General features: G+C 44.2%; 1 protein-coding gene across 3 annotated transcripts in view; it reads right to left on the reverse strand.

Moving 5' to 3' along the window:
* Window positions 1-7,264: 7,264 nt before the first annotated feature.
* The window catches only part of FBXO42 (F-box protein 42), a 103,128-nt gene continuing 82,689 nt past the window's right edge, over window positions 7,265-27,703 (reverse strand). For all 3 annotated transcript variants that reach the window (XM_084651549.1, XM_084651550.1, XM_084651551.1), the window contains exons 5-10: window positions 14,011-14,164; window positions 11,883-11,993; window positions 10,717-10,813; window positions 9,429-9,485; window positions 8,787-8,903; window positions 7,265-8,519 (exon numbers count right to left, since the gene is read on the reverse strand). In XM_084651549.1, coding sequence (XP_084507675.1) covers window positions 7,407-8,519; window positions 8,787-8,903; window positions 9,429-9,485; window positions 10,717-10,813; window positions 11,883-11,993; window positions 14,011-14,164 — 1,649 coding nt within the window. In that variant the 3' untranslated portion in view covers window positions 7,265-7,406. The remainder of the gene's footprint in view (window positions 8,520-8,786; window positions 8,904-9,428; window positions 9,486-10,716; window positions 10,814-11,882; window positions 11,994-14,010; window positions 14,165-27,703) is intronic.

Genomic DNA, 27,703 nt, shown 5'->3' on the forward strand with positions numbered 1-27,703 from the left:
CCGCCCCCTGAGCGCGCTCCCACGCCCTGCCCCAGCTCGGTAGCGGCGCATGCGCGAGGGCTGCGCCGGGTCTCGCTGTGGCTGGGTGCACGTGGGGTCGGACAGCGCGAGGAGCCCGCGTGTGCAGGGCAGCCCCGCCCCCGCCCCCGCCCCGGGCGCTGCCTGGGTCTGCACCGGCCTGCACCCCGCGGGCCCCGACGGCTCGCAGCTTGCCCCAGCGGGGGCCGTTTCTCCAGCGCCAGGGGCAGCTGACATCCCTGCAAAGAAACTCCCCCCCACCCCCCATGCACTGGCTGTGGGCCCTCCCGGGAGGCCAGAGCTTTGCACTTTCGCTGGTCTCAGACCCTGGGACGAGAAGGGTACACACGAGGGATCAATCACCCCATAGCCACGCAATGCAGCTGTCCCCTGCCTTGACACACTCAGCACGTTTTCCTGGCGGTTGTGTTACAGCAGGGCCTAGGGCCCCCACTCTGGCCTGGGAGCCCCGTGTGGAGGGTGCTGTACAAAAGAGAGTCCATCAGCCCAGAGCTGAGATTCAGGTCACCTCGTCTGCCCTCCTGCACACTGCAAGCCCCAGAACCTCCCCCCAGAGACAAACAAAAGCTCTGCAGGCACTAGCAGTGCTGATATGACAACATGCGTTTTAATCTCAGTTTTTGCATCTTTAAAAGTAGGGTTGCCAGGTGTTGTGTTTTCAATCAGCACTCCCCAGTCGAAAAGGGACCCTGGTGGCTCCCATCAGCACTGCTGACTGGGCCATTAAAAGCCCAGTCACTGGTGCAGCAGGGCTAAGGCAGGGGCCATGGCTCGGCGCAGCTCCCGGAAGCAGCAGCATAATCCCTGTCAGGGTCCTGTGGGAAAGGGCAGTCAGGGGCTCCACACACTGCCCCCGCCCCAGGCACCAGCTCCCATTGGCCGGGAACCTGCAGACAGGGCAGCGCAGCCTAGCTGCACCTCTTTGTAGGAGCTGCTGCTTCCGGGAACAGCTTGAGGTAAGCGCCCGCCACCCAGAGCGTGCACCTCAACCCCCCACCCTGATCCGAACCCCTCACCCCAAGCACCCTCCTGCACCCCGAATCCCTCATCCCCAGCCCCTATAGCCCCAGCCAGAGCCCTCCCACACCCCCATGCCCCAACCCCCTGCTCCAGCCCTGATCCCCTTCCCACATTCCAAACCCCTCAGCCCCAGCCTGGAACCTCTCCTGTGCCCCAAACCCCGCACCCCTCAACCCTCCCACACATCAATCCCCTACCCCAGCCCAGAGCCCCCTCCCACACCCTGAACCCCTCATTTTTGGCCCCACCCCAGAGCCCCCACCCCATACTCCAAACCCCCACGGCTCCATTCCCCAGTCCAGAGCCCCCTCCTGCACCCCAAGTCTGTCTTCCCCGGCCCCACCCCAGAGCCTACACCTCCAGCCAGAGCCCTCACCCCCTCCCACACCCCAATCCCAAACCAGCCCTGTGAAAATGAGTGAGCAAGTGAGGGTGGGGGAAGCGAGTGACAGAGGGAGGAGGGGATACGGTGAGCAGGGCCTCAGATGTGGGCGGGGCTACAAGGGCCTCAGAGAGGGGTGGGGCGAGTACAGTAGAACATTGGCAATTCTGTTGAAAAGCCTGCATGCAGCCCCAGCCACTCCCCCCTGAACCCCTAGAGTGACACTCCAATAAGAACAAGGATCATTATAAAAGGTACACAAACAACGGGAGTTTCAAAGGCAGGGTTGTGATAACAATTCCTTTTTTTCCCCCTCTTACGTAAAGGGGTTTCCATTACCAACTTCAAACAGTAACATTTCCCACGGGCACTCCATAGAAAAACAATGGCTCAACGCTTATACATCACAGCCAAGTTTCGTGAACATTTCCCTTACCCTAGAGCAGAAGAAAAGCCTGTACTAGTGACTATCATTCAGACAGTTGTTCCTCTTAGCACCACACATGACCCACATCAACATGGATCTTAGTTTAATTAAGCCCTTGCCCTTTAGATGGGTAAAAACCAAAGACCCATGGGGAAATTTTCAGAGGCAAAACCAAACCAAAAAGTAGACACCTGCCATCATCTATGCCTTTGAAAAATCTTCCCCCATTGTAGAGGAATGCGGTGCATGTTTTTGCCGCATCACTTTATTGTTGGACATTTAATTGTATATTGGGGGTATAATTCCCCCTCCCTTCAGATCCCAATCTTGGATGTACCACAAAATCTTCCATGGTGCCTTCTGAAAGGTCTGAATTGGTTAGTAAATGGTCCTGAAAAGGGAGAAAAAAATTGCACTCAAGCCCTGATTTAGAGACGCAGTGAAGTGAAGGGGCTCAGCGCATTACTGTGGAGGCTTAGGACCTCTGAAAGTTAGTCACCCAGCACCCCATGAGACAAAGGGTTGCCTGATAAACTAGATCAAGTTTTTACTGTATTTGGACACTGTGCCCCTGTGCAAGAATGTAGGTGAGATTTGAGAGAGGCTAAGCAAGTTGGGTCCTGATCTTGCACCAATGAAGTCAATGGGAGCTTCACCATAGAGTTCACTGGGTGGGGGATTAAGGTCTTGGGCCCCAACTCCCACTGAATTGCAATGGGAACTGAGTGCCCAAATCCCTTTGGCTCCTTTGAAAATAGCCAACCTCTGTCATTTTAGTTATTTCAAAGTTGTGTTAAGCCCTTTAAGGGGCAGCTGAGAAATTGGAAAAAGACAACTCATGATGTGAGGTCATAGCCCCTCCAGTGGCCTCACAAGGCATAGGATCAGAGATATCAAGGTACAGAGCCAACCAAAGGGCGCTGAGGATCTTATAGTAGGAATTGCCTGACTCCGACCCACTTACTCAAAAGGAATCGTATAGTCCTCTTGTAAGGGAAGGCAGTGCAACGAAACAGATCCATTTAACTGAAACAATAAAACTCCTCCCCGTCTCAATTTAAATCTCAAAACTTAACCCTTAAGGCTTGTCTGCTGTCTATCATAGCAACAAGCCCTTAGGACAAGGGGGGGAGGGGGGGGAGAAAAAACGGCACAGAGGGAGCGAGATGTGGGAAGAAAGCCAATAGATGCCACTGGAACAATATACAGAGTTTACATGAAAGCTAGATTTAAAACCCAGTCATTTAAAAACAACTGCCAGCCATCTTTTTATTATTATTTATTTGTTAAATTGCTAAAAATTCATTGGGGAAAACATTAACAAAAATGAAATTTACACATTTAAATATCAATGAATCCACTTTTCATTCCTACACTTGGATGAGCCTAAAATGACGAGTAGGGCAAAGTCATCCTGTACACCTGAGTCACAGCACCAGCGACATTGGATCACACTTTGTGCGTATTACACAAAACCTGTTTGTCTGGGGACAGGATGGGGGAGGAAATAAAGACCCACATTTCTGTCATTCATAGAGACCACTTTGGGAGCCATGTTGAAACCATGCAGAACATGCCTTCTGCAACACACAGGGCAGAGGAGGGAAAGGCAAAGGGACTGCTTTTTGTGTTCCTGGGTCCTTCCACTCCAGTCTGCTGACCTAGCAGAACATGAATGTGTTGGTAAAGAGGCCACAAATGAAGCAAAGCAATGAAACATCATCATGCCAGGATCACCACACGGACTAGAACAGATGGAAATATGAATTGGGAAATGCCACAAGCAAGACCGGGAAGACTCCTTACAGTTTCCATGTGGCTTGCAACCTGGTATGAAGCTATTATAATTGCCCAGACCACTTCCTATGTCACTTTGTACAGTTTTATCTTCTGCAGTGAACTTCGAGCACTTGAGGGCTGGGGTATGATGTGTGTGTCTGTGGGGAAGGGTATAAATCCTATAGTGACAGATAGTGTAAATTCACTAGCAGTTGGCTTTTTAAAACTTTCAGTTTTTGCTTTCAAAAAACCCTGGGTGAAAGACAGACATGCAAATGAAGCATGTTAATGTCATCCTGTATAGGGAAATCACAATGGAGTTCTGATCAAGCTGGGGCAGATGAGGAAAAAAAAAAAAAAAAAAAAAACCCCAAACACTGGCTACCCACCTCTGCTACGTTAAGCAACAGCAGTCAACCCAATGTCATCATCATGAAAAGCCCCTCTGCAGCCATGGAAGGGGTTAAAGCTTCGAGAAGAACATTTTAAATATTGATAAAGATACTGTAAGGCGGGATGTCTCATTTAATTGAGACAAAACTGGCTTACATGTTAAATATAATCAGAGCTGGACTTAATAAAGATTCTATATAACAGCATTAAACGTGCATTCAAATATAGCTCACACCCTCAAATCAATTTTTCAAGGCTCAAGTGACACTGGAGGATCTGGGAGATAGACCAGGTTTGCATTAAACCCAGTCCAGCATTAACAAACCAACAGTGACTGAATTTGTTTTGTCCCGTAAAAGGGTTTCAAACCACCCTACCACAACCTTTGCATTTTACAAAACTGATTCTTGCACTCAAGATGAACACAGAAATTGAAGCAGGCTTGTGTGCTGAAAATGCAGTTCACAAAGAGGTACCTTCAATGCCTTTCAGTCTAACAGAGACAGGTTTTACTGGAGGCCTGGAGATAAATATAAAGCCATGGTTGGGTTCTTTCATTTTTAAACCATCAGGTTCAAAGAAACCATTTGGGGCTTGTTGAACAAACAAATACCTTCTCAGCAGGGGCAGAATGGGAAAGAACACTCGAGTTAGAGAAGGGTTTTTTTCCTTTAAAAAGGCTTGTGATTCTAGATTTAGAAAACTGTTTTGAGTGACCACCAAAGGTCCAGCAAAACTCAGTGGCCCAGTGGAGACAGTTAAAAGTCCAACCAAAATCATATTGGAAATCTTAAAGGAGCCACTTTGTGGTACATCCAATGCAATGACAACTATCACAGATCTGCCCAGTGTGCAGGTTTCACTGTGATTAGGAAAGGATTTCCTACTTTTATGCCACGTATGTATTAAGATTTATTTTGTGATTAGTCTGCTCAAAGAATACAGGCAGTTTCTGAACATTTTCTCAGCGCTCAACCACCACTTCAGGACTACGCGTGCTCAGTAGTTAACTAAATGCTCCTCTCTCTGAACAGCCCTACAATGCACCTGGAACAGTTCTCAACATCTCTGGCCAAGGCAAAGCTGGAGACCATCGTGATATAATGAGATGAGGGAAAGTGAGCTTTGTGCTTCAGTATTAACACCACAATGTGGTGTACCGCAGGGGCAGATAACTTTCAGGCAGGTCTGAGTATTGGCTTCAAAGTGTATTTTCTAGTTCGTTATTGTCTAATGAGACATTGTGCAGCCTAGCTTGTCAGTCCCTCCCCCTGCTTTTTTTAAACCAGCATTGCCAACTTTCTGAACCTGCTGGTGTGAGCAACAAGTAGTTTTTGCTTTAGAAAGAGTCGTAAAAATAATAAACCTTGAATCCTGCAATGTGTGGAGCCCCAGCAACTACAACAGGGCCCTGTGTGGGTGGAGACTATTGTAGAACAGGGGCCAACAGATTTAACAATCCACAATGTCCGATGAAAACTGTAGGCTTCAGAAGTAGCCAGGATCACAGGCTAGTGAAAGAAACCTATGGCAAACTGGTGCCCCTCTGTGGATCAGCCGGTCTCTATTGCAATTCTTCCAAGCTGCAGAGGGAAGGAAAGAGAATTCATCCAAAAGTGTACATTAAAAGGAATCAGAATTGATTTGAACTAAAGTCTTTGTTGATTTAGGTAACTGAATTCTCAGCATCAGTGATTACCCCGGAGGCTGTTAATGCTGGGCCAGCATTCCACTTCAACCCTTACTTTGCAGGTATTTGTAACTTGGATGAAAAATCCCTTCCAGACTAAAATTTGCCAGTTCAATGATTGCCAAAATGTCTTGTACACTCAAAGAAAGCTATAAAAAGTTCCAAGTAATTGAAAAGAAAGCACTCTGGAGTAAGACTGAAGGAGTAGCAAACTGATAAAATGTAATCTATAGTAAAGGATGGAGCAGCAGCTTTACGTCTGAATTTCCCTTGCTTTGGTTGGTTGATATAATTGTAATGTTACTTTGGATTAATGTTATTTTCCGATGCATTATCCATCAGGATAACTTTAATGTAAGCATGAACCAGGGAATTTGAACTGTAGTAACCGCATAAATTACTAGCTCAAACAAGCTATGAAAAAGAATTGAATATGGTCTGTGTGGCTACAGTTTAGCAAAGCACTTAAGTACATGCTTAATGTCAACAGGACTTCAACATGTGCTTAAGTACTTTGAGCAATCTGAACCTGTACACACGTTCTGTTTGATAAGCAAAGATGACCTAAGACATCCCAGTGTCTGCAGGACAGTTGTCTGCACAGGTACAAGTATGGAGTGGAGCGCTCTCAAGATAACAAAAGGATCCAGAACAAAATCTTATGGGGGAAAAAAAGTAGAAGTCAAGCTTTAAGGATGCACATAGCTACTGATTCTTATAGAACATCCTAACCACGCATGTACAAATCATTCTAAAATTTGTAATTTCCATTATTTACTGTTTTCAAACGTCAATGATGTATTTGTATGCACTATTTCGGCAGCTTGCAACTCAAGACCATCAGGGGTTCCAAAGTCATCAATCTAAGCTGTTGGTTTGATCTAGTGCAGGACTTTACCCAGTGGAATACTAAGGTGGGCTGTATAAATTTAATTCTGGATGATCCTGGCATTTCAATGTCAAACTGTCCTTTCTCCCTTCTAACTCTCTCATTGTATCGGACAAGAATAGTTCTATCAGGCCAAAGCATTTAGGAAAAAAGGCATCTGTGTCATTTTGCAGATTAAGGATTACAGTAATGGCTGCAATACTGGTAGATTTTAAAAAAGCGCTATTTTCATTATGCAGCCACATTCAACAGATAAGCATGAGTATTTGTCAGTGCATACAAGCACACAGCCTCCTGCCTGCAGCTATTCAGTATGTTCTTCGAAGACCATTCTTACCAGCATCCCTATAGGAACTGCAATTGTAGAGATAGAGAGGAGGGCCCCTCTATACTCCTGAAAAATTCTGAAGAAATTATTGGATCCTAGAAGTTTTCCCACCCACTCACCCCAAATTCTTGGTCTAGTTACCAGCAAAGGATAAGGCGCAGTGAAGCTCCTGCTAGAACACAGCAACAATTCATCCCACTGGAATGGAGATTTCTCCCCATTTGTAAACAGAATATTCTCTTTTTTTTTTTTAAAAATAGGACTTTCTGAACCAAGCCCAGAGCCAGGATCATAGACTGGAAACTGGAGGGCAGCGCTGAAACTGTGTTTGGATTTTATTGGTTTGTCGTTCCCTAGTTCACAGTTTAAATGCCTGCGTGACAGAGAAAGGGTTAAAAAAAGAAAGCCATGGTAAGGGGATGGGGCAGGAAGGGAAAGGGTTGAACAGCTTTTGCCACATTATCTTTTTGCTCGCACAAAGTACAAGGCATTTGTTTTGGGATAGTACTTCACGTTTTGTTTCTTGTCCATTAGGCCACCGAATATGATCAGTTCCCCCCTGCCTTGCACTACAGTGTGCAGGCTGGTCTCTGGTGGCCCCACCACAGAACTGCTATTAAACACTTTCCATTTGACTTGCCCTTTCTCCTTGGTGTCTTTAATGTCTAGCACATACATCTGCATGGGTTTGCAGTTCATGCTTTGATACAAAGGCTTGCCGACATTCAGAGACTGCGGTGGATGGTGGCCCAAGCGACGAGCGATCGGAGGTAAGGAATGGCCATCCCCTTGGGCGGAGCCCGGGCGTGGTGCTGGCACCATCTCGGCACTGCTCCCACTCTGGCCACCAGGGGATCCTGGTGAAGACACCAAAGGAGGACTTAATGCTGCTGAACCAGATGCACCTTTGGAAGACAGGGCCTTGACAGCCTCCAGGCTTCTTCGGAGTGCACCTGGTGACACCGCCCCTGGTAGGGAACTAGTGACATGAGGTGGGGTATGGATTCCATTTGTCTGCTCTGGGGGATTTCTCATGCTTCCACCAACTGTCCTATTGTCCACAGCATCCATTTGACAGCTAACAGAACCTGGTTTCTGATCCCAATTCAAATCTACAGACCCTAAGCGTAGATCTTTCTGATCTGGTAGCGATCCTCGTCGCGGCGCCAGGGAAAGTCCAACTTTCAGGTCATATCCTTCAGCAGCAGGTGTGCTGGGCGATATGGCCTGTACAGGACTGTCCAATGAGGCACCCCCCACTGCTGCGGCTCCAGGGGATAAACTCCCACCGTTCAGTACAGGTGACCCATCCCCTCTGGATGGGGACAGGCTCCCTTCCCGGGAGCCTGATGGTGTCTGTCTTTGTGCTCTAGGTCTCAGGGTGCCCCAGCGGCCATTCACACAAGGAGCTTCGTCGGCGTTCCTGACTGGAGACTGAGAGCGGTATTCCCGTGTTTCAGGAACCAGGGCTGGCGGCGTGGCACTGATAGGAGACGGGCGAGAGTTCAAGCTGGGGCTAAGTGGAGCTCTCCCGCTGGGAGCCTGGCTGAAGACCACAACACACTGTCCCACCTAACAGACAAAAAATGAGTGCACTATTACAAACTGCTGCAGAGATGATCCTAAACCCCTATGGGTGTGTTAGTGCATTGGTGAAAAACGTATGCTGGAAACCAAACATCCAATGAACCAGCAGTCACAGGATATTCCACATGAGAACACCCTTGCAGAGACCATATCATGTTAACGAGCCAGGAGATCCGAATCAAATAAATAAGCTTTCCTTCATGACAAATTCCTCTTTGTAATACCACCCTGCCCCATTTCTGACCCCCTTACCCTGCATGCGGGATGACACCATAGTTCAGGGGCTCCATGGTCTTCATTTTCCACTTTCAATGGCTGCCATGTCCAGGGATTTGTGCGCATGTGCAGTAGCCAAGCATCCTTAAATAGCTGCAAAGAAAAGTGTGACAAAACCAGAAACTTAGGCTTAGTGCAGAGAGATCTTCCCAGAAACAAAGATTTCCAGAAGCCATCTTCCTACAGATGGCAAGGAATCCTGGCCTGGAAGTGAAAGCACAGGATGGGTATTCCGGGTTCTATCCCTGACTACCACTGTGGGATTTTAAGGGCAAGTCACCTCTTTGTGCCTTAAGTTTCTCATCCAATTTCTAATTCTGGCCTATCGCAGAGGGCATGTTTGTAAACTGCTCTGAGATGCCTGCATGGGTGCTAGAGACCTGCAATGCATTTTATTAGGAGTTATTTATGGGCAACTATAGCATGGGTGACAACTACATGAAGTCTACAATTCAGCTGCCACACCCACCAGTCAAGATTGCTCTGCAGCACACCAAGAAGTTGACCTATGGAGCTGCTATTGTGATAACGTGCAACTATGGCCGTATACAGAAGCTTGTGTCATACAAGGAAGGGGCACACATTTGGTGTTCGTGCTTGCACACTTTATATACTTACTGCATTTGGACCGCCACAACCACCAAGGATTAAAATGGTTTCATCATCTATAATGATCTAAAGGGGCAAAGAAAAGTATTACAGATTTGGGAGAATACAACAATATTTTAAGCAAGACCATCATTGCTTTATCATGAAGCTGTGTGGTTTTGCAGGACCCTAGGCAAAGCAACATCCTCATCCAGCTCCCTCAATGTACCCATCACATCCTTCCTGCCCCAGCCTACTCACAGAACCTCCTTTAAGGGCTGGCGCAACCTTTCCTCTCTCACCAGCCTGTCTGAAACTCTGACACCTTTGTGACTCCACCTAATATACATGGACAATGAATCCAGGAGGTGGAGTCAAAATGCAACTTGCTAAGTGGAGAGAACTAGTTAGGGAACTTAACTCTGTTCATTTAGCACTCAAATGCCCATGGTCTGTATTTATATGGCCCCCATCACCATGCTATCTGAGTGGTATGGTGAGGAGAGCAGTATCAATGCCCTGCTGGTACCAAAGTCAGACAGAATCATAGAATATCAGGGTTGGAAGGGACGTCAGGAGGTCATCTAGTCCAACCCCCTGCTCAAAGCAGGACCAATCCCCAATTTTTGCCTCAGATCCCAAACAGCCCCCTCAAGGATTCAACTCACATCCCTGGGTTTAGCAGGCCAATGCTCAAAACCACTGAGCTATCCCTCCCCCTGTCATTCCCAGGACAGGAGATGGGGAATCTGGGGCAACACTCTGGCATGCATGTTGTAGGGCTTATGCAGGGTGTCATGATGGGCTCCAGAGAACTAATCATCTTACTGGGCACTGTCCATGTCAGTTGAAATCTGAAATCTGGTGGGTCTGGTAATCCATGGGGTCCCCCACAGGGCAAGCACAAATGGATCCTTTATATGTTGAGACAGACTGCAGTATTTTGCTTAAAATGTTAAAATGGGAAGGTTTGTTTTTTAGACATGTTAATCACAAGTCTTGGCACATGCACAAAACACGGAGATATTTACAAACTGGCTCAACATCAAGAAGTTTTAAAAATGCATCCTCTCAAAGCAGTGAAATAGGTGGAAAGGGGGCAAAGGCCTGGCATGCTGAGACTGCAAAGATGGCTTAGAAAGGGGGAATTACTTTTTAGAAGCCCCTCGGGTGAGGATTGGAAGCTGATCACAAAATGCGCGATGGGATTTTGCTTCTCTAATTTATCCTTGACACTTCGTGCAGGCAGCTAGAGCTCCTTGTAGAGCTCACCGCAAGGTACTGCAATGTTTGCTGAATAACTGCAGGAGACAGTCACCTGAGATTGGCCGCCACGTGGGTGAGGGGTAGGCCCAGAGATGTTTGGCTTCGACCAAGCCCACTGCTCGAGATCCAGAACCCAGACGTCATTACTCCTGCAAGGACAAGATGACAAACGTGGAACCAGAGGTACAGAGACCCAGTCCCCTGGGATCTCAAATAAGCAACAGTTAGGAAGACTGCAGCACTGTTCTCATTAGACAGTAGTGCTCAAACCTCGGGACACATTAGCAGAGTTAAACTGATTCCTCCCACGAGCAGGGGATGTGTGTGTATTGGTGTGTCACACAGGTTACCACAGAGAAGGGAACCAGTAATGGGACGGCAGCCAATCAGGAGCATGCATCAAGTACTTATTAAGCTTTGTTCCAAGACAGGGCAGCAATGAATCATAGAATCATAGAATATCAGGGTTGGAAGGGACCTCAGGAGGTCATCTAGTCCAACCCCCCTGCTCAAAGCAGGACCAATCCCCAATTTTTGCCCCAGATCCCTAAATGGCCCCCTCAAGGATTGAACTCACAACCCTGGGTTTAGCAGGCCAATGCTCAAACCACTGAGCTATCCACCTCCCCCACAATGGGGAGGTGGGGAGCAGCAGGCCCAAGGCTTCACAGACACGCCGCAATTTAGTATTTTCATAAATACAAGCTTTCCCACCCAGAGCTGAAACCATGCGCCAGGAACCTGACTTCCCCTCCCTTATTCCAGTCCAGGGCACTTTCTTCAACGGAGCTTGCTGACGCAGCGCACTGTGAAGTGGATAAACTGCCCTTAGCGGAGACCACTAAATTCACTTTCATTTTAAGAGCCATTCTGACCTCGAATCCTCCCAGGTGGAAGTCTAGGCCTCAATGTGGGTGGACCATGGCACACAGCCTCACTGACTTCACTGGAGCTCCATGTGGGCTCAGTGGTTTCACTACAACAATGCTGATCAACTTCACAACGTGGTATGAATCAGCAAAATGAACCAGCTCAGCTCTAGAGACTGGCACAGCAGAGGGGGAGGGTAGGATCATGATGCACTGTCACAGCCCCGGGTGAAAAGCTTGCATCAATTCTGCCCCACACCGTACTTGACCCTACCCAATGTTTGTTCCTCATTTTTCATGTTCACAGGTTCCCAGTAATACCTCTGAGGGAAAAAAGTTATAAACTTACATTTGCCGAGATCCTAGGGAACCTCCAAAGACAATCATTTTGTCGTCTATTACACAAGAGGAGTGGCCTGCCATGGGAGGGGGTCCGTGTGTTGTCACTATGCAGTTCCACCTAAGGAAACAGGTGAGGATACATTAAAATCTGTGAATTATGTTACAAATTCCCCTCAGATTTCTCCTCCAGAGATGAAAAAGGCAAATGGCCAATTTTTTTTTTTAGAAACAAACAGTCTTACACCCTTAAATGGAAAACTGCCTCCTGAGAAAGTGCACTGGCTCATGACTTTCTGGTGTTGCAATTTCTAGCCCCCGAGATCTAAACGCTGCCTTATTGAAAAGGGGGGCACTGTATCATTTGTTATGTATCAAATACCACAGAGGCCACCAAGAGTGTGGAGAGCAGGGATTTATAAAATGTAAATGAACATGAAATAAAACAAGGTGATGACGCAAACAACGAAGAGACAGAAAAAGGATAAACCTGAGATAGAGCATTTTGACTAAATGCTCTGGTATCAGAACCAACAACATTATTTGAATGGAGGGCAGACGAAGTTTAGTCTGGAACCAAAACAGGTCTGAAGTTAATGATAATACGTAGTACTGTTTTCAAACTAAAGTACAGCCAAGGCACTTCAGCTCATACTGGAGTGTAGTTGTGCTGGGAAAGTCAGTTGTCAGAGAACACGCTAGCAACATGGAAAAGAAAATACATTTACTTTGTTGGCTCTAGATCTGTACCAAATAAATCCCTTTGGGGACGAAACATGTTTCTAGCTCCTTAAGTGGGCATAGCACTTTACAGGCAAATACGAAGGAAAGGCCCTCTATGCAATCTGAAGAGCAGAGAGATCAGCAATTCAAAAGAATTAGCTCAAGTCTAAATAATGTCACAAGAAACAGCAGGTTCATAAAAGACATTTTATTACAGAGAAGAAAACCTCAAGGAAAACGTCTACAAAGACCAAATATGACTAAAAGCTAGTATTTGAAAATGTTAGCTTGCTGTGAACTGTTTAACATGACAAGGAATGAGGATCTTAAATTGGTAGTACTGGTATTTTCAATGAAATTTGTCCTCAACTATTATCATTAACTATTTACCTACAGCACACTAAAGACACTGCCCACAACTGCAATAGATGACTGAGCCTTTTGGTGATTAAATGCCCATATGAAACAGAGGTAGGATTCATCGCTACTTTAGTAAGGCATTAGCTCACATACATCAGTTCTGAAGGGAAGTATGTTGTAAGTGAGCACTTATTCTGGGAAGGGGGGGGGGGACACTAGAAAAAGAGTTTTGCTACCATCTTTAATATATTTTTCTGATGTTCCTAGCTAATCTTAAAGGCTGACAGAGCAGGCAGCAATTCAGAAATAGGAGGTCTGCCTGCCTGGACTGGCTACTGGAGAAAGCTTCGCCACCATCTCCTGTGACCCCAGACCTCCTCCATCCTAATCCTGAGATATGTCCTGACCAGACGGGGTCATACAAGGGAGATACAGATGACACTCCCACCTCCGCCAGCTAAATCCGAAATACCACCTGGGATGTGAGACTTCGTCTGTTCCTCCTCTTCCGTTCCACGTGTCCCTTTTCTTCCTCATCTTATTCCTCTCAAATTTTTTACTTTAAGTAAAATCCCTAGGTGTTAAAAAAAAGCTAAATAGAGAGACTTTTTAACACATAATAAAGAATCAAAATGTATGACCAAATGAACTACGTGTTCCAAATACCTACTTCTACTCTCGAACTGTGCACCTATATAGCCTCAGCAGGAAGGAGTTAAGAAAAAAAATGGATTAGTTTCATTTTAGTTCCTACTCTAAGAAAATAAGGAAGCTATGGCCATCGGGGAGCTCAGACAGTAGGACTCTTGGCTCTTCACGTCTGGGGATGTTACTTCGCTAGATATTTTACCCAGGGTCACAACAGCTTCAGGACATTTAACCCAAGATCAGGGAATGTTCATTTCTCCTTCCTCCTACGTCTCCACAAGCAAAGTCAGTCAGAGGGATTCAGCCAAGCTTTTAAGAGCAGCTCCGTATGTATACACAGAGTGTATGGATACATTTTCAAGGCAAAAGGCATATTTCCAATCCAGCCTCTCAGGATGGTCTCTTACCAATTTTTGGAAGGCGAGTAGGTATGTATTTCATCAAAGAACCTCTCCGGCTGGTGCAGAGGGTAGGGGCTTGGCCGCGTCCACCCACCAAACAGCACAAGCAAGTCCTTATACACCACTAAAGTGGCCCCAGCCTTAGGTGACGGATAAGAACCTGGAGGGGAGCAGAGAAAGGAAAAAAGTTAGCAAACGGCATTTCAAACCAGCAGCCAAGCTGTGCACAGATCTTATGTGACAAAATGGAACCTCCCCTCTAAAAGGCAGAGAGGAAAAGATGACAAAATTAGAGTAGGGAGCATGGAAAGAAAGCTACTGCCAATTTGTGTCATCGTAATTAGTACAAGCCTGAAAGCACATCTCACGTATGGCAAAACATCTGTCAGTCAGTGACAGGAAATTACTAGCTTTCTAACATATCACTTTAAATTATTGCTTTGGTGCTGAATAAAAGCAATAATTATCTCCAAATAACTAGTAACTTTTCCCCAAGGAATATCTCCTGGTACTTACAAGCCACAGCATATTATGAATCTCATTTTACAGAGCTAGGAAGTTGCAAAATTAACCCTACATATTCCCAGCAGGGATTAACAGTCACATCTCAGAATCTGGAGCAACGGTAGACTGCAGGTTACAGATGGCAGGAGAGAATTCTTACAATACGAAGCACTTTATCTAACAAGTAAGTTATCTTAGATTTACTCCATTTAAAATTCTAAACGCTTACTGGTCCCAGTCTTGGTTATGTAGCTCAGATGAGGCATTCTGGGCTGCACTGCTGCTGCATGTAAACAGAGGGAAAAGTGGCTGTATCCCAGGGCTTGAAATCTGTTGCAACATATTACCCAAGATCAGATGGCTTTTATTTTCTATTTTACTAAACCAGACAAAGAACATTGATCTCGCCTCACACTCCACGCCGCCAGTACATTACTGAACTGACTGGTTATCGTAGAATTATAGAATATCAGGGTTGGAAGGGACTTCAGGAGGTCATCTAGTCCAACCCCCTGCTCAAAGTAGGACCAATCCCCAATTTTTGCCCCAGATCCCTAAATGGCCCCTTCAAGGATTGAACTCACAACCCTGGGTTTAGCAGTACAATGCTCAAACCACTGAGCTATCCCGCCCCCCAATAAATTATAAAAGTTATAATCTTGACTTTTTTTTCTTTTTTTTTTACATCTTGTCTTTGTAATTAGTCGTACTACTCAGAATTGGTTCTTAACATGACTATTTTTGAACTGGCCAGAGATAGTCTTCTCCAAGGCAGAGAGAGTCCTCTCCCAAGAACAGTTAGAAAAGGATCACATCCCTTTGAACTATCAGGGAACCTGCCACAATTCACTGAGAAAATACAAACTTTCCTTGTGCTAACAGGCCAAGGTGCTGCACCATGCGTGACCTTGCTGAACAAACAATCTGAGGTATAAAACATTCTGTATTACTTCCCAGTCAAATATTAAAATTGTCCCAGGCAGAATAGACACAGTGACACTTCCCCCCAAATACTCCCATGTCAATCAGCAGATCTGAAGTGATTCCCTGTACTTTGCAGAGAAGCTTTCTAGCACCTTCTCACAACAGTACCCTGTAGCAAGGTCATAATAACATAATCTGTAAGGAGAGACACCACACAAAGCAAGGATAAAAACCTAACTGTGCCCACAATTAGAAAGAGAAATTAGAAATGCACACTTAAGCAAGCCTGACTGCAGAAACTGATGTGCAATTCTAGGCAAGGCCCATGCATTTGGCCAAAAATGTTCTATTACCAACTAAAATGCTGAGCTAACGGACCCAAGCTAATTAGTTTACGGTCCTAATAGAGCAGTTTATACAGAGGCATATTTCAGTAGGTAATGAGACAGAACCAAGACACTCTTTTTGAGAAGTGAAAACAGCTATTTAAACATTCCTGCCTTACAGGGGACTTGTGAAACTTCTCTCAATGTTTGTAAAATGCTTTGAGAGCTTTGGATATAAGGTGCTACAGCTGTGCAAAGTCATTAGTCCAAGCCTGAATCTCAAGTGACAGGAAGTTCGAAGCCTACATGAAAGCATCCCCCACACAAAACAAGACGACAGACTGTCCCCTGCGCCCCAGGATCCCTTTTTTCCAGGCATGAGCACATTTTGCTGTTGCTGTCAGATGGAGGACAAAGGGGGAAAAACATGGAGCCCAAATGGTAATTCACACACTAAAATATATTGACAGTAGTTCCAAAAATATTTAGTTTCCTTAATGACTAAAATGAAGTGGTTCAAATTTGATTGCTCTATGCCACTGATCAAATTCTTAACAATATCCACTTTTCATCGCTAATTACTTGGCCATACAAAATTAAATTTTCCCAACGCAACTGTTTTGCGTTAAGAGCTCCAAGAACCCACCAGTCTTAAGGAACTAGCCAAGGAGATTGTCTTCTTACACCACCGGTCCCAGGTGAATGTACAATTAATGGATTCCTATCACAGAAAGATTTCATAGAATCATAGAATATCAGGGTTGGAAGGGACCCCTGAAGGTCATCTAGTCCAACCCCCTGCTCGAAGCAGGACCAATTCCCAGTTAAATCATCCCAGCCAGGGTTTTGTCAAGCCTGACCTTAAAAACCTCTAAGGAAGGAGATTCTACCACCTCCCTAGGTAACGCATTCCAGTGTTTCACAACCCTCTTAGTGAAAAAGTTTTTCCTAATATCCAATCTAAAACTCCCCCACTGCAACTTGATTTAAAATATAGTGTATGCTTAATCCCCTAGCTTGGTGATGACAATAGATATTTAGCAAAAGTTTATCTCCCACTAGAAAGGCAAATACATCTTTCTTTTCTATTGAAGAATAATATAAAAATAGAACATTACTCCGTATTAAATAAAGGCTGATCAGTTTCTAAGTATGCAATTAATATGCTGGTACCAACTCCAAAGCTAAAGATGCATTCTGATCAGTTCTTAAAATGGGTCAGAAATTAGTTTGAAACAAAAAAAGCATGCTAAGAGCTGGGAACCTGGGAAGAAATCACTACAAAAATATAACAGACTGACTTGATTCCTCTATAATGTATAGTCAGGTAAAGTGACAAATCTTATCACTGCTATGACCTGAAGATCAAATTCCTGACTTAGATACACACATAACCCCCAACCACGTCAACAGGAGTTGTCCACCTGTCCATGGGGGCAGAATCTGGCCCTGACTGAGACATTTGGTCTACTAACAGATGGTGAACAGGTGCATTACTGGAGTGGGGTTTTATTCTGACACGAAGGAGAAATCACAATTTGGTAAGCCAGGAAAGTACTTTCAGAAGAGTTAATCTAGAAATCAGATAAATGTGAGACAGTTCTACATGGTTTCATGTGAAGATGGAATCATCAACCAGAGAATAGCTGTGAAAAATAAAGTACATAAGAATACACATCCACCACACTGATCAAGCTGTGACCGAGCAAGGGAGTGACAGAAGGCTGTTTCTGCTCTGAGCAATAGAATAACCACATTGCACCTTGTCGTGGCAGCAGCAGATTCTTTATCTAAAAGTCCCCAGTAGAGAAAAGGCTAACAAATGCAACTGAGAAACCACCGTGATAGATGCTAATCTGAAAATGACTTCATCACAATATGCTAAACCCACCATAAACTAAGCACAGTCTCCTTGGCTGGCTGTCTACTGACTCCCCATGTCACTTTGCAAGTTCAGGCATTTGAAAAGATCAGGAGCTTCTTGGAGAAGAATATGAAACAAGAGTTCTGACTGTGCACTCCAAAGAAGGGAACTGACAGGCAGCCTTTCTGACTTCCCAAGTCTCAAGCGTGCAGAATGCAAAGATGAAGTATGCCATCAAAAACGTCACAGGGACAGGCTCAACTACTTGGAGCTGCAAAATGACTCCTTCAAACAACTTTATAAAATTTGCTTAACAGCATTTCAAAGGCAAAAATAAAGTTCTTCAACACAGGTGGGCTTATTTTTCTTTATGACTTTAATTGTCTGTTAGAAGCAGAGTGACACACAGCAGTTCTCAAACTTTAGCAACCCAAGGACCCCCATTTTGATTTCAAATCTTTCATGGACCCCAAACCCCCCACTCAGCCCCAGGCCCTGTCCCCACTCCACCCCTTCCCCCAAGGCCCTGCCCCTCCTCTTGCCGCCCCTGCTCCACCCCTGCCCCTCCTCTTTCCGCTCACTCCCCCGAACGCACCCCATCCCCACTCCTCTCCCTCTCTCCCAGCACCTCCTGCATGCTGGGGAACAGCTGTTCCGAGGTGTGCAGGAGGCACGGGGAGGAGTTGAGCAGTGGGGCCAGTGGCCCCAGACAGGATTCCTCCCCGACCCCCGAGTGCGCCCTGAATAGCTGTTCCCCAGAGTGCAGGAGGTGCTGGCAGAGAGGGGGAAGAGTTCATCTGTGGGGCTTGCAGACCCCCTGGAGTACCCTCATGGACCCCCAGGGATCCATGGACCCCAGTTTAAGAAATCCTGCACTATAAGGTGAGTTGTCAACCACAGACGGATCTAGTGGGCTCTGTTTTAGAATAAATTACTAGCTACATTCATCAGCTGACTGTGCTGACTTCTGGATACTTCCCGCTTCAACCCTGCTCACCACTGATACTGATGTAAAGAGTCTTTATGGGAAGCACAATTCTTGGATCCTTTTCCTTGAGGGTAAGGATTTCAGCATGCAGAGGACCTAGCAATGACTAAACATTTCAAGGACACACGGCATTGCACCTTTTTGCTTGGCGAGATGCTTCTGCCAGGTTTCTGGTTACTTAATTTTCAACTGATGAATCTGCCAACTCACGAAGCAGACATGAATCTTTCAAAGAGGCACTCTCCAGCCTCCAGGGATGCTTTGAAAAGTATTCCCCCCCCGGCCAGGTCTAGCTGAAAATTTAGGTCGACCCAGTTACGTTGCTCAGGGATGTAACAAATCCTCACCCCATGGAGACAGTCAAACCAACCTAACCCCCAGTATAGACAGCGTTAGGTTGACGGAAGAATTCTTTTGCCAACCTAGCTACCACTTCTTGAGGTGGATTAACTACAGCGATGGGAGAACTGCTTCTGTGACTCTAGTGAGCAACTACACTCAACTGCTACAGCAGTACAGCTGTAGCGATTCTAGTCAAGACAGAGTCCCACCAGAAACTATCTAAGACAGAAGCTTATATTGTAAGTATTTTCAATGTTTAAAATACATGTATCATAGTACATTTGGGGTATGGACAGTCTAGTAGTCTCAGAGCTACATCGTGGTAGCATGTGATGTGCAAAGTTCAAAACCAGCTCTGTCCTTTTACCAGCATAACTCCAGAAGGACCAGCAGAGAAGCTCCTCAGGCCACAGAATAATCACCATGAAGTGAGGCCTTCATGATGACAAATTAAATAAGAGAAAATAAGAATGTTCTAAGGGGAAACTTCGTGGACTTTATCTAGGGAGGTTCCAAGTCTAGATTACGATTTCATATTCGGAAAGAGCTTTATTTAATGGTTGGAGGAGCATGCATGGCAACTGGGTCTCTAGCAACACCCCTCTCCAGCGCTATTGGTCATGTCACCTGTTTGAGAACAGCAACTTACAGCAGAGGGTGAGAATTTTCTGGAAAAACAGCAGGACCTCACAGGTTCCCACTTTCCCAAATCCCGACAGTTCATTTAACGGCTTTAGAGACATCCAGGCATGTCCCAATATGTCTACACAGTGTGTGGAAGTGAGCCTCTCAGCCTAGGTCACAGACTCACACTAGTGCGCTAAAAGTAACTGTGTAGATGTGGCTGTTTGGCTGGAGCGCAGGCTCTGAAGCCAGGCGGTGGTAGCCTTCCAAGCCCAAGCTGCAACATCAAAGCACTATCTATTCAGTTGTATTTAGTGTGCTGGTACATTACCACACGTCAGCGGACGCACACTGGCAGGCTTGCTCCCAAATGCAACATAGGCGCCCACTCTCTCCTTCCCGGAAAAGGAAAGTTCTTGGTGCCAACAGCCTTTAAAAAAGAACACTGAAAACAAAACTAGACAAGACACTAGAAAAGCAACAATCCTGCCTTGGCAGAGAAAGGGGCTTTATTTTACCTCTAACTTTTATTAAGCGAATTGTAAAGGGGGAGAAGCATTTGCAGAGAAGCCACCAACATGCTGCTGGGCTTTAGAAAGACAGCAAAATAACCCCCTAAAATTCAGGGATACTGGAAGTGTCAGAGATTGAAGGATCAGGGGAGTGGTGACTTTTCAACACATGCTGACACTACCATTTGGTAAAAGCAGAGCAGTACTGGTAAACCTTGGAGCATAAGATAAAGACAGTACAATCAGAGCAATGAAATTGCAGAAAATAAGACCAATTTCTTGTCCTGAAGCCAGATTTTCCATGGGAGAAACTCTGAACAGGCGTGGGTATCCACATGGATTTCACCCTTCAGGATAATCCTGCACTTAACCCTGCATGCACTTAATCTTATCAGACACAAAGTCATTGGAACAAATTTAACTAAAACTTCCTTGCCCTCTACCCCAAAGAAAGGATATAAACCAATGAGATCTGATGATGAAATCTGGATAATCAGATACATGAAGCAACATTCTGTGCCATTGTTAATCAGTGTAGATGTTTCCCAAGCTTTTTGGCCTTCCGCGAAATCAGCCAATGGCAATATATGAGCAACTGCAATGGAATGTAATTAATCAAAATTCTCCTGTGTTTTTACAGTAAGTTTGCTACAACTGTGCAACAATTCTGAAAAGCTCATGTCTTAAGACTGATTCTGTGCAATTCATCTCATAACTAACATCCACACCCGATAGCAACTCCTCCCAGGAAAACCTGCAAATTGAGTGGCTGTCAATCAATTTTATAACAGATATGAGATTTAACAAGCTGTGCACATTGATGGAGAGTGTTGTACTTGCATGGCTGAAATTACTGCCTTCAACCTCTTAAAACACCACCCCAAATAATTCCCCAAAGAAAGCATCAACTGTCAAGTTACTGCTTAAATAATGCACATACCCTAGAAAACAAAGAATTCAGAACTTCTGTTCTCCAGTACTACTTGTCAAACAATGAAATCCACTGCACTAATTCTGAATGATCTGTAACAGCTGGTCTGATGTTCAAGTCCATGTTTATTACACTGGCTGCTGGGTTCACAGTAACAATACTTAATAAGCCAGATCTTAGACCCTAGCACATGGAACTTCATTCATCTTTGCCATATGGGGCATAGCTTGGTCCCAAGGACAGGTGTGCTGCATTCAACATCATTCACTACATCATGAGGACTTCAGCACAGTTTGATATCCATAAGTCCTTGCCTTCATGATCCAGCCCACATTTTGCTCTTCAAAAGCCTTTCCCAAGCAGTTTGCTGAGTGGAGCTCTAACAACTGACAACATGAGGTGTCTGAGCCTGGGAGAGCAGCAGTTCAGAGGTCAGAAAGCAAAGTGACAGGCAGAGAATGACATTTCCTGGTGATCACAACATAAGCATCAGAATTAGGTAATACTACAGGGGAAGTGCTAGGAGAAGGAAAGTCAAGAGGAAATCTCCATAATGTTCCTTGAGGGTACTGATAAACTATAGTTCCAACTCAGCCTTAAACCACAAGGTCTGGGAAATACTGTAATTCAAAATATTCAGCTCCCTTGTACCAGTGCCTGATAATCACCCTTCCGATTTCTGTCCTGAGACATTAAAAACTAGGCAAACATTGAGATTCTGAGTGGTCCCAACAGACATGAATTTACTACTAGCCTAGATTGGGACTTCTCAACACAAAGACCCTAAAGGAAGAGTCAAGAAAGCATTGTTCAGTTTGCTCCTCCTGCTCCCAGGCTTCACGGTGTAGAGAAAAGGAGAGAGGTGTGCTCTCTGGAGCATCTCACATGGAATTTAGTTTAATATAGAAAGAATTAAACAAGTTCTGAATTGCAACTTCACAATATAGTCAAAATCCATTTCAACCATAAGCTTTTCAGGGCAGGAACCCTGTCTAATGTGTCTAAGGCACCTGCACACAACTAGCAGTGTATGAAATCCCAAGTATCTTTATAATACACCTCTACCCCCATATAACGCTGTCCTCGGGAGCCAAAATTTTTTATTGCGTTATAGGTGAAACCGCATTATATTGAACTTGCTTTGATCCACCGGAGGGCGCAGCCCTGCCCCTCTGGAGCACTGCTTTACCCCGTTATATCCGAATGCATGTTCTATCGGGTCGCGTTATATCGGGGTAGAGGTATATAAGAGCAAAGGATAAAACTTTTCCCAAACTCCTAACTGGTCATTTGCTATAGAGCAAACTGAGGCACCCAAGAAGATCTTACTAAATAAATATGCAGCACACCTCTCAACATTAAAACACAGCTACTTATTCAGAGAAAGGTTTCCCCTCTCTCTCTCACACACAAGTGTGGCACTCCCATCCCTCCCTGCAGAAAGAGTTATACTGGCCCAAGGCCAGGAATATTCAGACTTTCTTCAGTGAAGGATTTAAGGTCTGATATCTTGCCATCCTACGTGCAGAACTAGAAACATGGGTTCTATCCCACTGGAAAGGGGAGATTCCCAAGCTTTCCAATGAGAATGACAGCACTTGTTTCTATCCCAGAAGATCTCAAGAGTCACAATTTTACTGTCCCATGGGAACAGAAAACTACTGATAGTCATTACTAGAGGTTCTGACTCCCTCTCTGAGCCTTGTATAATTGGATTCATGAGGCTTGTTACACTAACATTTGTCAAGAATGTTCCCACTGCTGCAATATCATTTGGGGTAGTGACAGCAAGGCTAGTGTAAACAGGTCCCCAGATGTCCCCCCCTCCGCCCAATTTGTCATCTAAGGCAGTTGTAAACTAGTTGTTCTGTAACACACAGCATACACAGATGGTGTGGGGAAAAGGTTTTTTCGGCTGTAGTCTGGGATGAGCACTGTAACGTAACTTGCTCGTCTCTTTGCCCCTTGTCAGTAATATCATTCCAACAGAGCGCTGAATAAACCTTGGTAAGCGGTCAAAGTATTCCATATAAACACAATCAACTTGACAGCTAATAGCAAAGCATGAATTAAATTTCCTAAGATCAGTACTGTTTTAAGCTTTCTTTCAACTCACGTGTAGAAGCAGAAAGCCAGTCAGAAAAACACCCTTTACTGCAATGCTCTGCTTAATTGCCATGTTTTTTCTGCCTGATATTGTACTCTGCAGAATTCAAGTGATTTGAGTAATAGTGAAAATGCTACACAAAGCAATGCTGGGGCTAATTAAAGGCTTTCTGATCTGAAGTGGGGGTGGAGGGCTGATCAGCTCCTGCTGCTCATCTTCCCTTAAGGATGCACATGGAGAAAATGGAAATTACTTTATAACTACAAAGTGCTAATACAAAAATAATTGGTGGGAAGGGGGTTGGGTGTGTGTGCGGCTGAGCAGATGGGTACACTCAATTGGTTCTCTGCTCCACAGCCATCCCACTGAACAGCATTGCTAGTTCGCGGCTCTGTTTTATTCACCAAGAGAAATATTGCACACAAAATACCCATCAACAAGACAGTGTGGTTTACATTTTTACACCGTCAAAGTGAAGCTCCTTTCCACAGCACATGTAACTCTACCCCTTTGTACATATACTGAAACCAAACCCTGAGCAGGGGAGAGCAATGGCTCTGCATGCACAGCCCGACTACACAGGCTGCAGGAGCTACACAATCCCTGGCAGCATGCAGCACACTTCAATCCCTCTGTACAGGGATTGCTGACTTGAGCGCATTTACAGCAATGAGCGAAATCTCTTGGCTCTTTCAGTCCATGTCAATAAAATCAGAGAAGTTACAGGGAATCATTTATGTACAATGTTGCTGAGTTATAGCTGCAGTGGGAACCAATGAAATTAAATTTCATGGGTTTGTACCGAGTGGGCATCTCAACCATCACCTTGTATTTCCTTAAGAACATCCTGTTTGACTGCATATTCAAATAAGCTTGTTCACTAATTACCTATAGCATGATGCCAAAGAAGAAGGACACTATGGTTCTTTCCACTTCTTGTCACTGAAACAAACAGCTGTTTATTTGAACCTGGAGGACGCTAAATATACAGATGCTCACGTGCTTTTGGATCTGGTGCTCTGCACTTTCATTAGAATGGATGAAAATAAGTGTTGGGGGGAAGGATGCAAGAAAGTGGGAATCACAGCATGTACAGGTCAGATGTACCTGGAGACAGACCCTAGCAAAAAGCTCCAGAAACACACACTACATGCTGGAGTGTGGGAATTTCAGAATCCAAGCCTGGATACAATTTTTGCATTTGGTTCACATCTATAAATCTTACCATTAAAACCAATTACCGCGCCCCCTAAAAACACGTTGTGGGTGGCCACACATCTTTTAGCAAAAAAAAATTGCCTAATGCTTTTTTTTTTTTTTGCTTTCAGTTCTCTTAGATCATGAAATGCACTTTTTTCCCTATTCTGGTAAACTGCTGAAGATAAAGCTCTTTGAATTTTTCCATATGCAAAAATCACCTTTGGGCTGCAAACAGGCCTGATTTAGGCTAGTGCTTTTTCGTTCTGGATGCATGTATCAGATCTAATGAGGTTCTTTTTCTAAGATTGATGATGGACAAGTAAAAAACTGAAATGCTTTTAAAGTATCTAAAATAACTAAGGATGAAAAAATTCAAACAATTTAAACAGACCCCTTCTAATGACCGAAAGTACAGAAGAGTCTATTGTATTTCTTTAAAGATATAATACTGATCGGTAAATATATTTTTAGTTTGAAAACACTACTACATATTAGCATTTAATTTTTTGCACTGGTTAAAGGCATACTAGTATAATTAATCTTAATTATATAATTAATTATAATTAATCTTAATTAATCTTTATTGAAAAAGGGTATTTTTCTTTGCATGTGACCCATGAGCATTTGTTATTTTGCCAATTTCATCGTGATCATAATGTGACTTTTCTATAATATGCTGGGACAATAGTCTTTGGAATGAGAAATTTCATTCCAAAGGGCACTCCCCTCAAAAAAAAAAAATTAATACACACATGAAAATAGAGTTAGAACAAATGTAAAAAGAAAAGGAGTACTTGTGGCACCTTAGAGACAACCAATTTATTTGAGCATAAGCTTTCGTGAGCTACAGCTCACTTCATCAGATGCATACTGTGGAAAATACAGAAGATGTTTGTTTTTATACACACAAATCATGAAAAAATGGGTGTTTATCACTACAAAAGGTTTTCTCTCCTCCCACAACGTATAATGTACATTGAACAAATGTATATATTCAACCAACATTAGGGAGCATCACTAATACAGAGACATAATAAGGGCTTTAACTTCATGGAGCAAAACCAGACAATACTAAAGCACATTTTAGCAGTATGATTATTTCAAATGATCTATTCTACTCCTACCAATAGGTGTCTCTGCAGTCCACAGTAAACATCATGCCATAGAATTTTAGAAGGGCCTCACTGTGTGGCATACAACATTAAACATTCTTTAATTCATTTCACCTGACGATCTCCATATGCTTTACAAATATTGGCAAATTAATTCTCAACAAAACATCTGTACTATAGGCATGATACATATTGGTACCACTTCATTCCACCACTGAAGCAGAGCCACCTCTGGGGTGGGATACAGGTATCTAAAAGTAACACTATGTAACAGTTTAGGAGAGGAAATGAACTCAGTATGCAAATAAAATTGCATGGGGAATTTAGTCAGTTTATCAGGGTGAGAATCTGGCCAAGAATCCAGGGATAAATGTTTCTACTCCAGTTAAAAGTGCCACACTGCTCACGGCCTGGGCTTCATTTTTCACCTGAAAGACAGCTTCCTTGAGTACACTGATCCTAACACCATGCTGGGACACTGGTCTGATCTGCCAGGCTGATCTGCTTTCTTCCCAGGGCAATCCATTATAGATATAATAAATAGTAGCACTATTAGTATAAATTTAAATATTTATGGGTTGTATGTAGGACTTTTTTGTAATTTATTTTTCTAAATCTAGGAGGATTAAGGCAACTGACTTTGAGACCAACTAAAAGCAAAGTGTTCCAAGTGGAGCCTCTTAGAAAGCTGCATAAGTAGCAGTTTAATAGAGACCTCGGCCATGATTTCCAAAAACAGGTGCCCAAAGGTATGCTCCCAAGTGGCTGATTTTCAGAAGCGCTAAGTACTCAGAAGCTCCCAGTGAAGTCAATGGCAGAGACTGGGTGCTCAGCACTGTTAAAAATAAGGCCATATCTTTAGGTGTCTAAATAAGGACTTAGGAACCTAACTTTAGGTACCTATTTTTGAAAAGCTTGGTCCCATTATTTACTAACATGAACACAAATAGTTTTCCCCAATTTTGGTATAAAATGCTTGTCGGCAATATATTCCATGTTTTCATGTAACCTGAGGTCATGTTTTAAATGAATGTGCATTACACAAAGCTCCCAAAACCCTGAATAGTCACCCTCCTTCCACTACATGCATCCGATGAAGTGAGCTGTAGCTCACGAAAGCTTATGCTCAAATAAATGTGTTAGTCTCTAAGGTGCCCACGTACTTCTTTTCTTTTTCCTGTTCACAGCTATCTTTACATGCTAACTTGGAGAAAACTGGGGAGAAGAGTAGCAGCAAAAAATTCCTTACACCATTCTTTGACAAGAAGGCCTGTGAAGGGAATAGTGGGAAAAATCCTTATATTACTCTCTGGAGGGATTCATGCCCATGGACCTTGTCTGTCAGAATCTAAATATGAGAAGGTTAAAGTAACAAGTTATTTTTCATTCCTTCCTACTACAACCACATTGATAAAGTCTTATGGAGGGGCTGTCTGGTTGTTTGTATACGTTTCTAAGAAAATAAAAGCAAAATCTCTCAGAAATAAAGATAAGATGCTGAATATAAGAAGAGATTTCCAAAATTACTTTTGCTGCACTAAATGAATGCTGGGGAAGGGAATCAGCAGCTCTTCAGGGTCAGCTGTCTTGCAAATTCACACTGAGTGTTTCTGGTAATGTAAACGACCTCCCAGAAACATGAATAATTCTGGCAGTCAACGTAATAAAGGAGTTTGAGTGTTTCTTTGCATCTACAATTTCATTAGCTGAGGACATGCAGGTAGGTGAATGCAGTTTCTCATGACAATTGGCCTCTGCCCCGCACAGGATGAACTGAAAGGACTCTTACACAAAGGGCACAAGATTGCTAGTTTCCACAGGGATAAGCAGTGTAGGTGTATTTTGCTGAACACTTTTTGAAATAATTCTCATTAACAACACTTATCCATGCGATTGTAACCCAGAATCCTTCCCCTTATCAAAACTGCCTTTCCCCATGGAATGTGCATGCTTGTTTGATACTGAAGGGGTGCTGGCACTGATTTGAGCATTGAAGTATTTCTTTTGAAAAAAGTTAGTTTTTAATCAGTGTTTGTAATTTAACTGTTAAGTGTTGTCTCTAATCAGGAAAGTATTCTTTGGAATGTCAAAGCCACCCCAGTCCCATACATACACATTTGCTGGTCTTTACAATTGTTGCCATCAGGTAGGAAGCTTCTTCCAGCTTCTAACGTTTTCCTTTGTTAAAATCCAATCAGTTACAGGTACCTATGTGCACTCAGCACCCTTTCCGTAAGGGAAGAGATATGAGGGGAGATCAGCTAA

The sequence above is a fragment of the Lepidochelys olivacea genome (genome assembly GCF_965140295.1).
Source record: "Lepidochelys olivacea isolate rLepOli2 genome assembly, chromosome: 18".
Taxonomy (NCBI): Eukaryota; Metazoa; Chordata; order Testudines; family Cheloniidae; genus Lepidochelys; species Lepidochelys olivacea.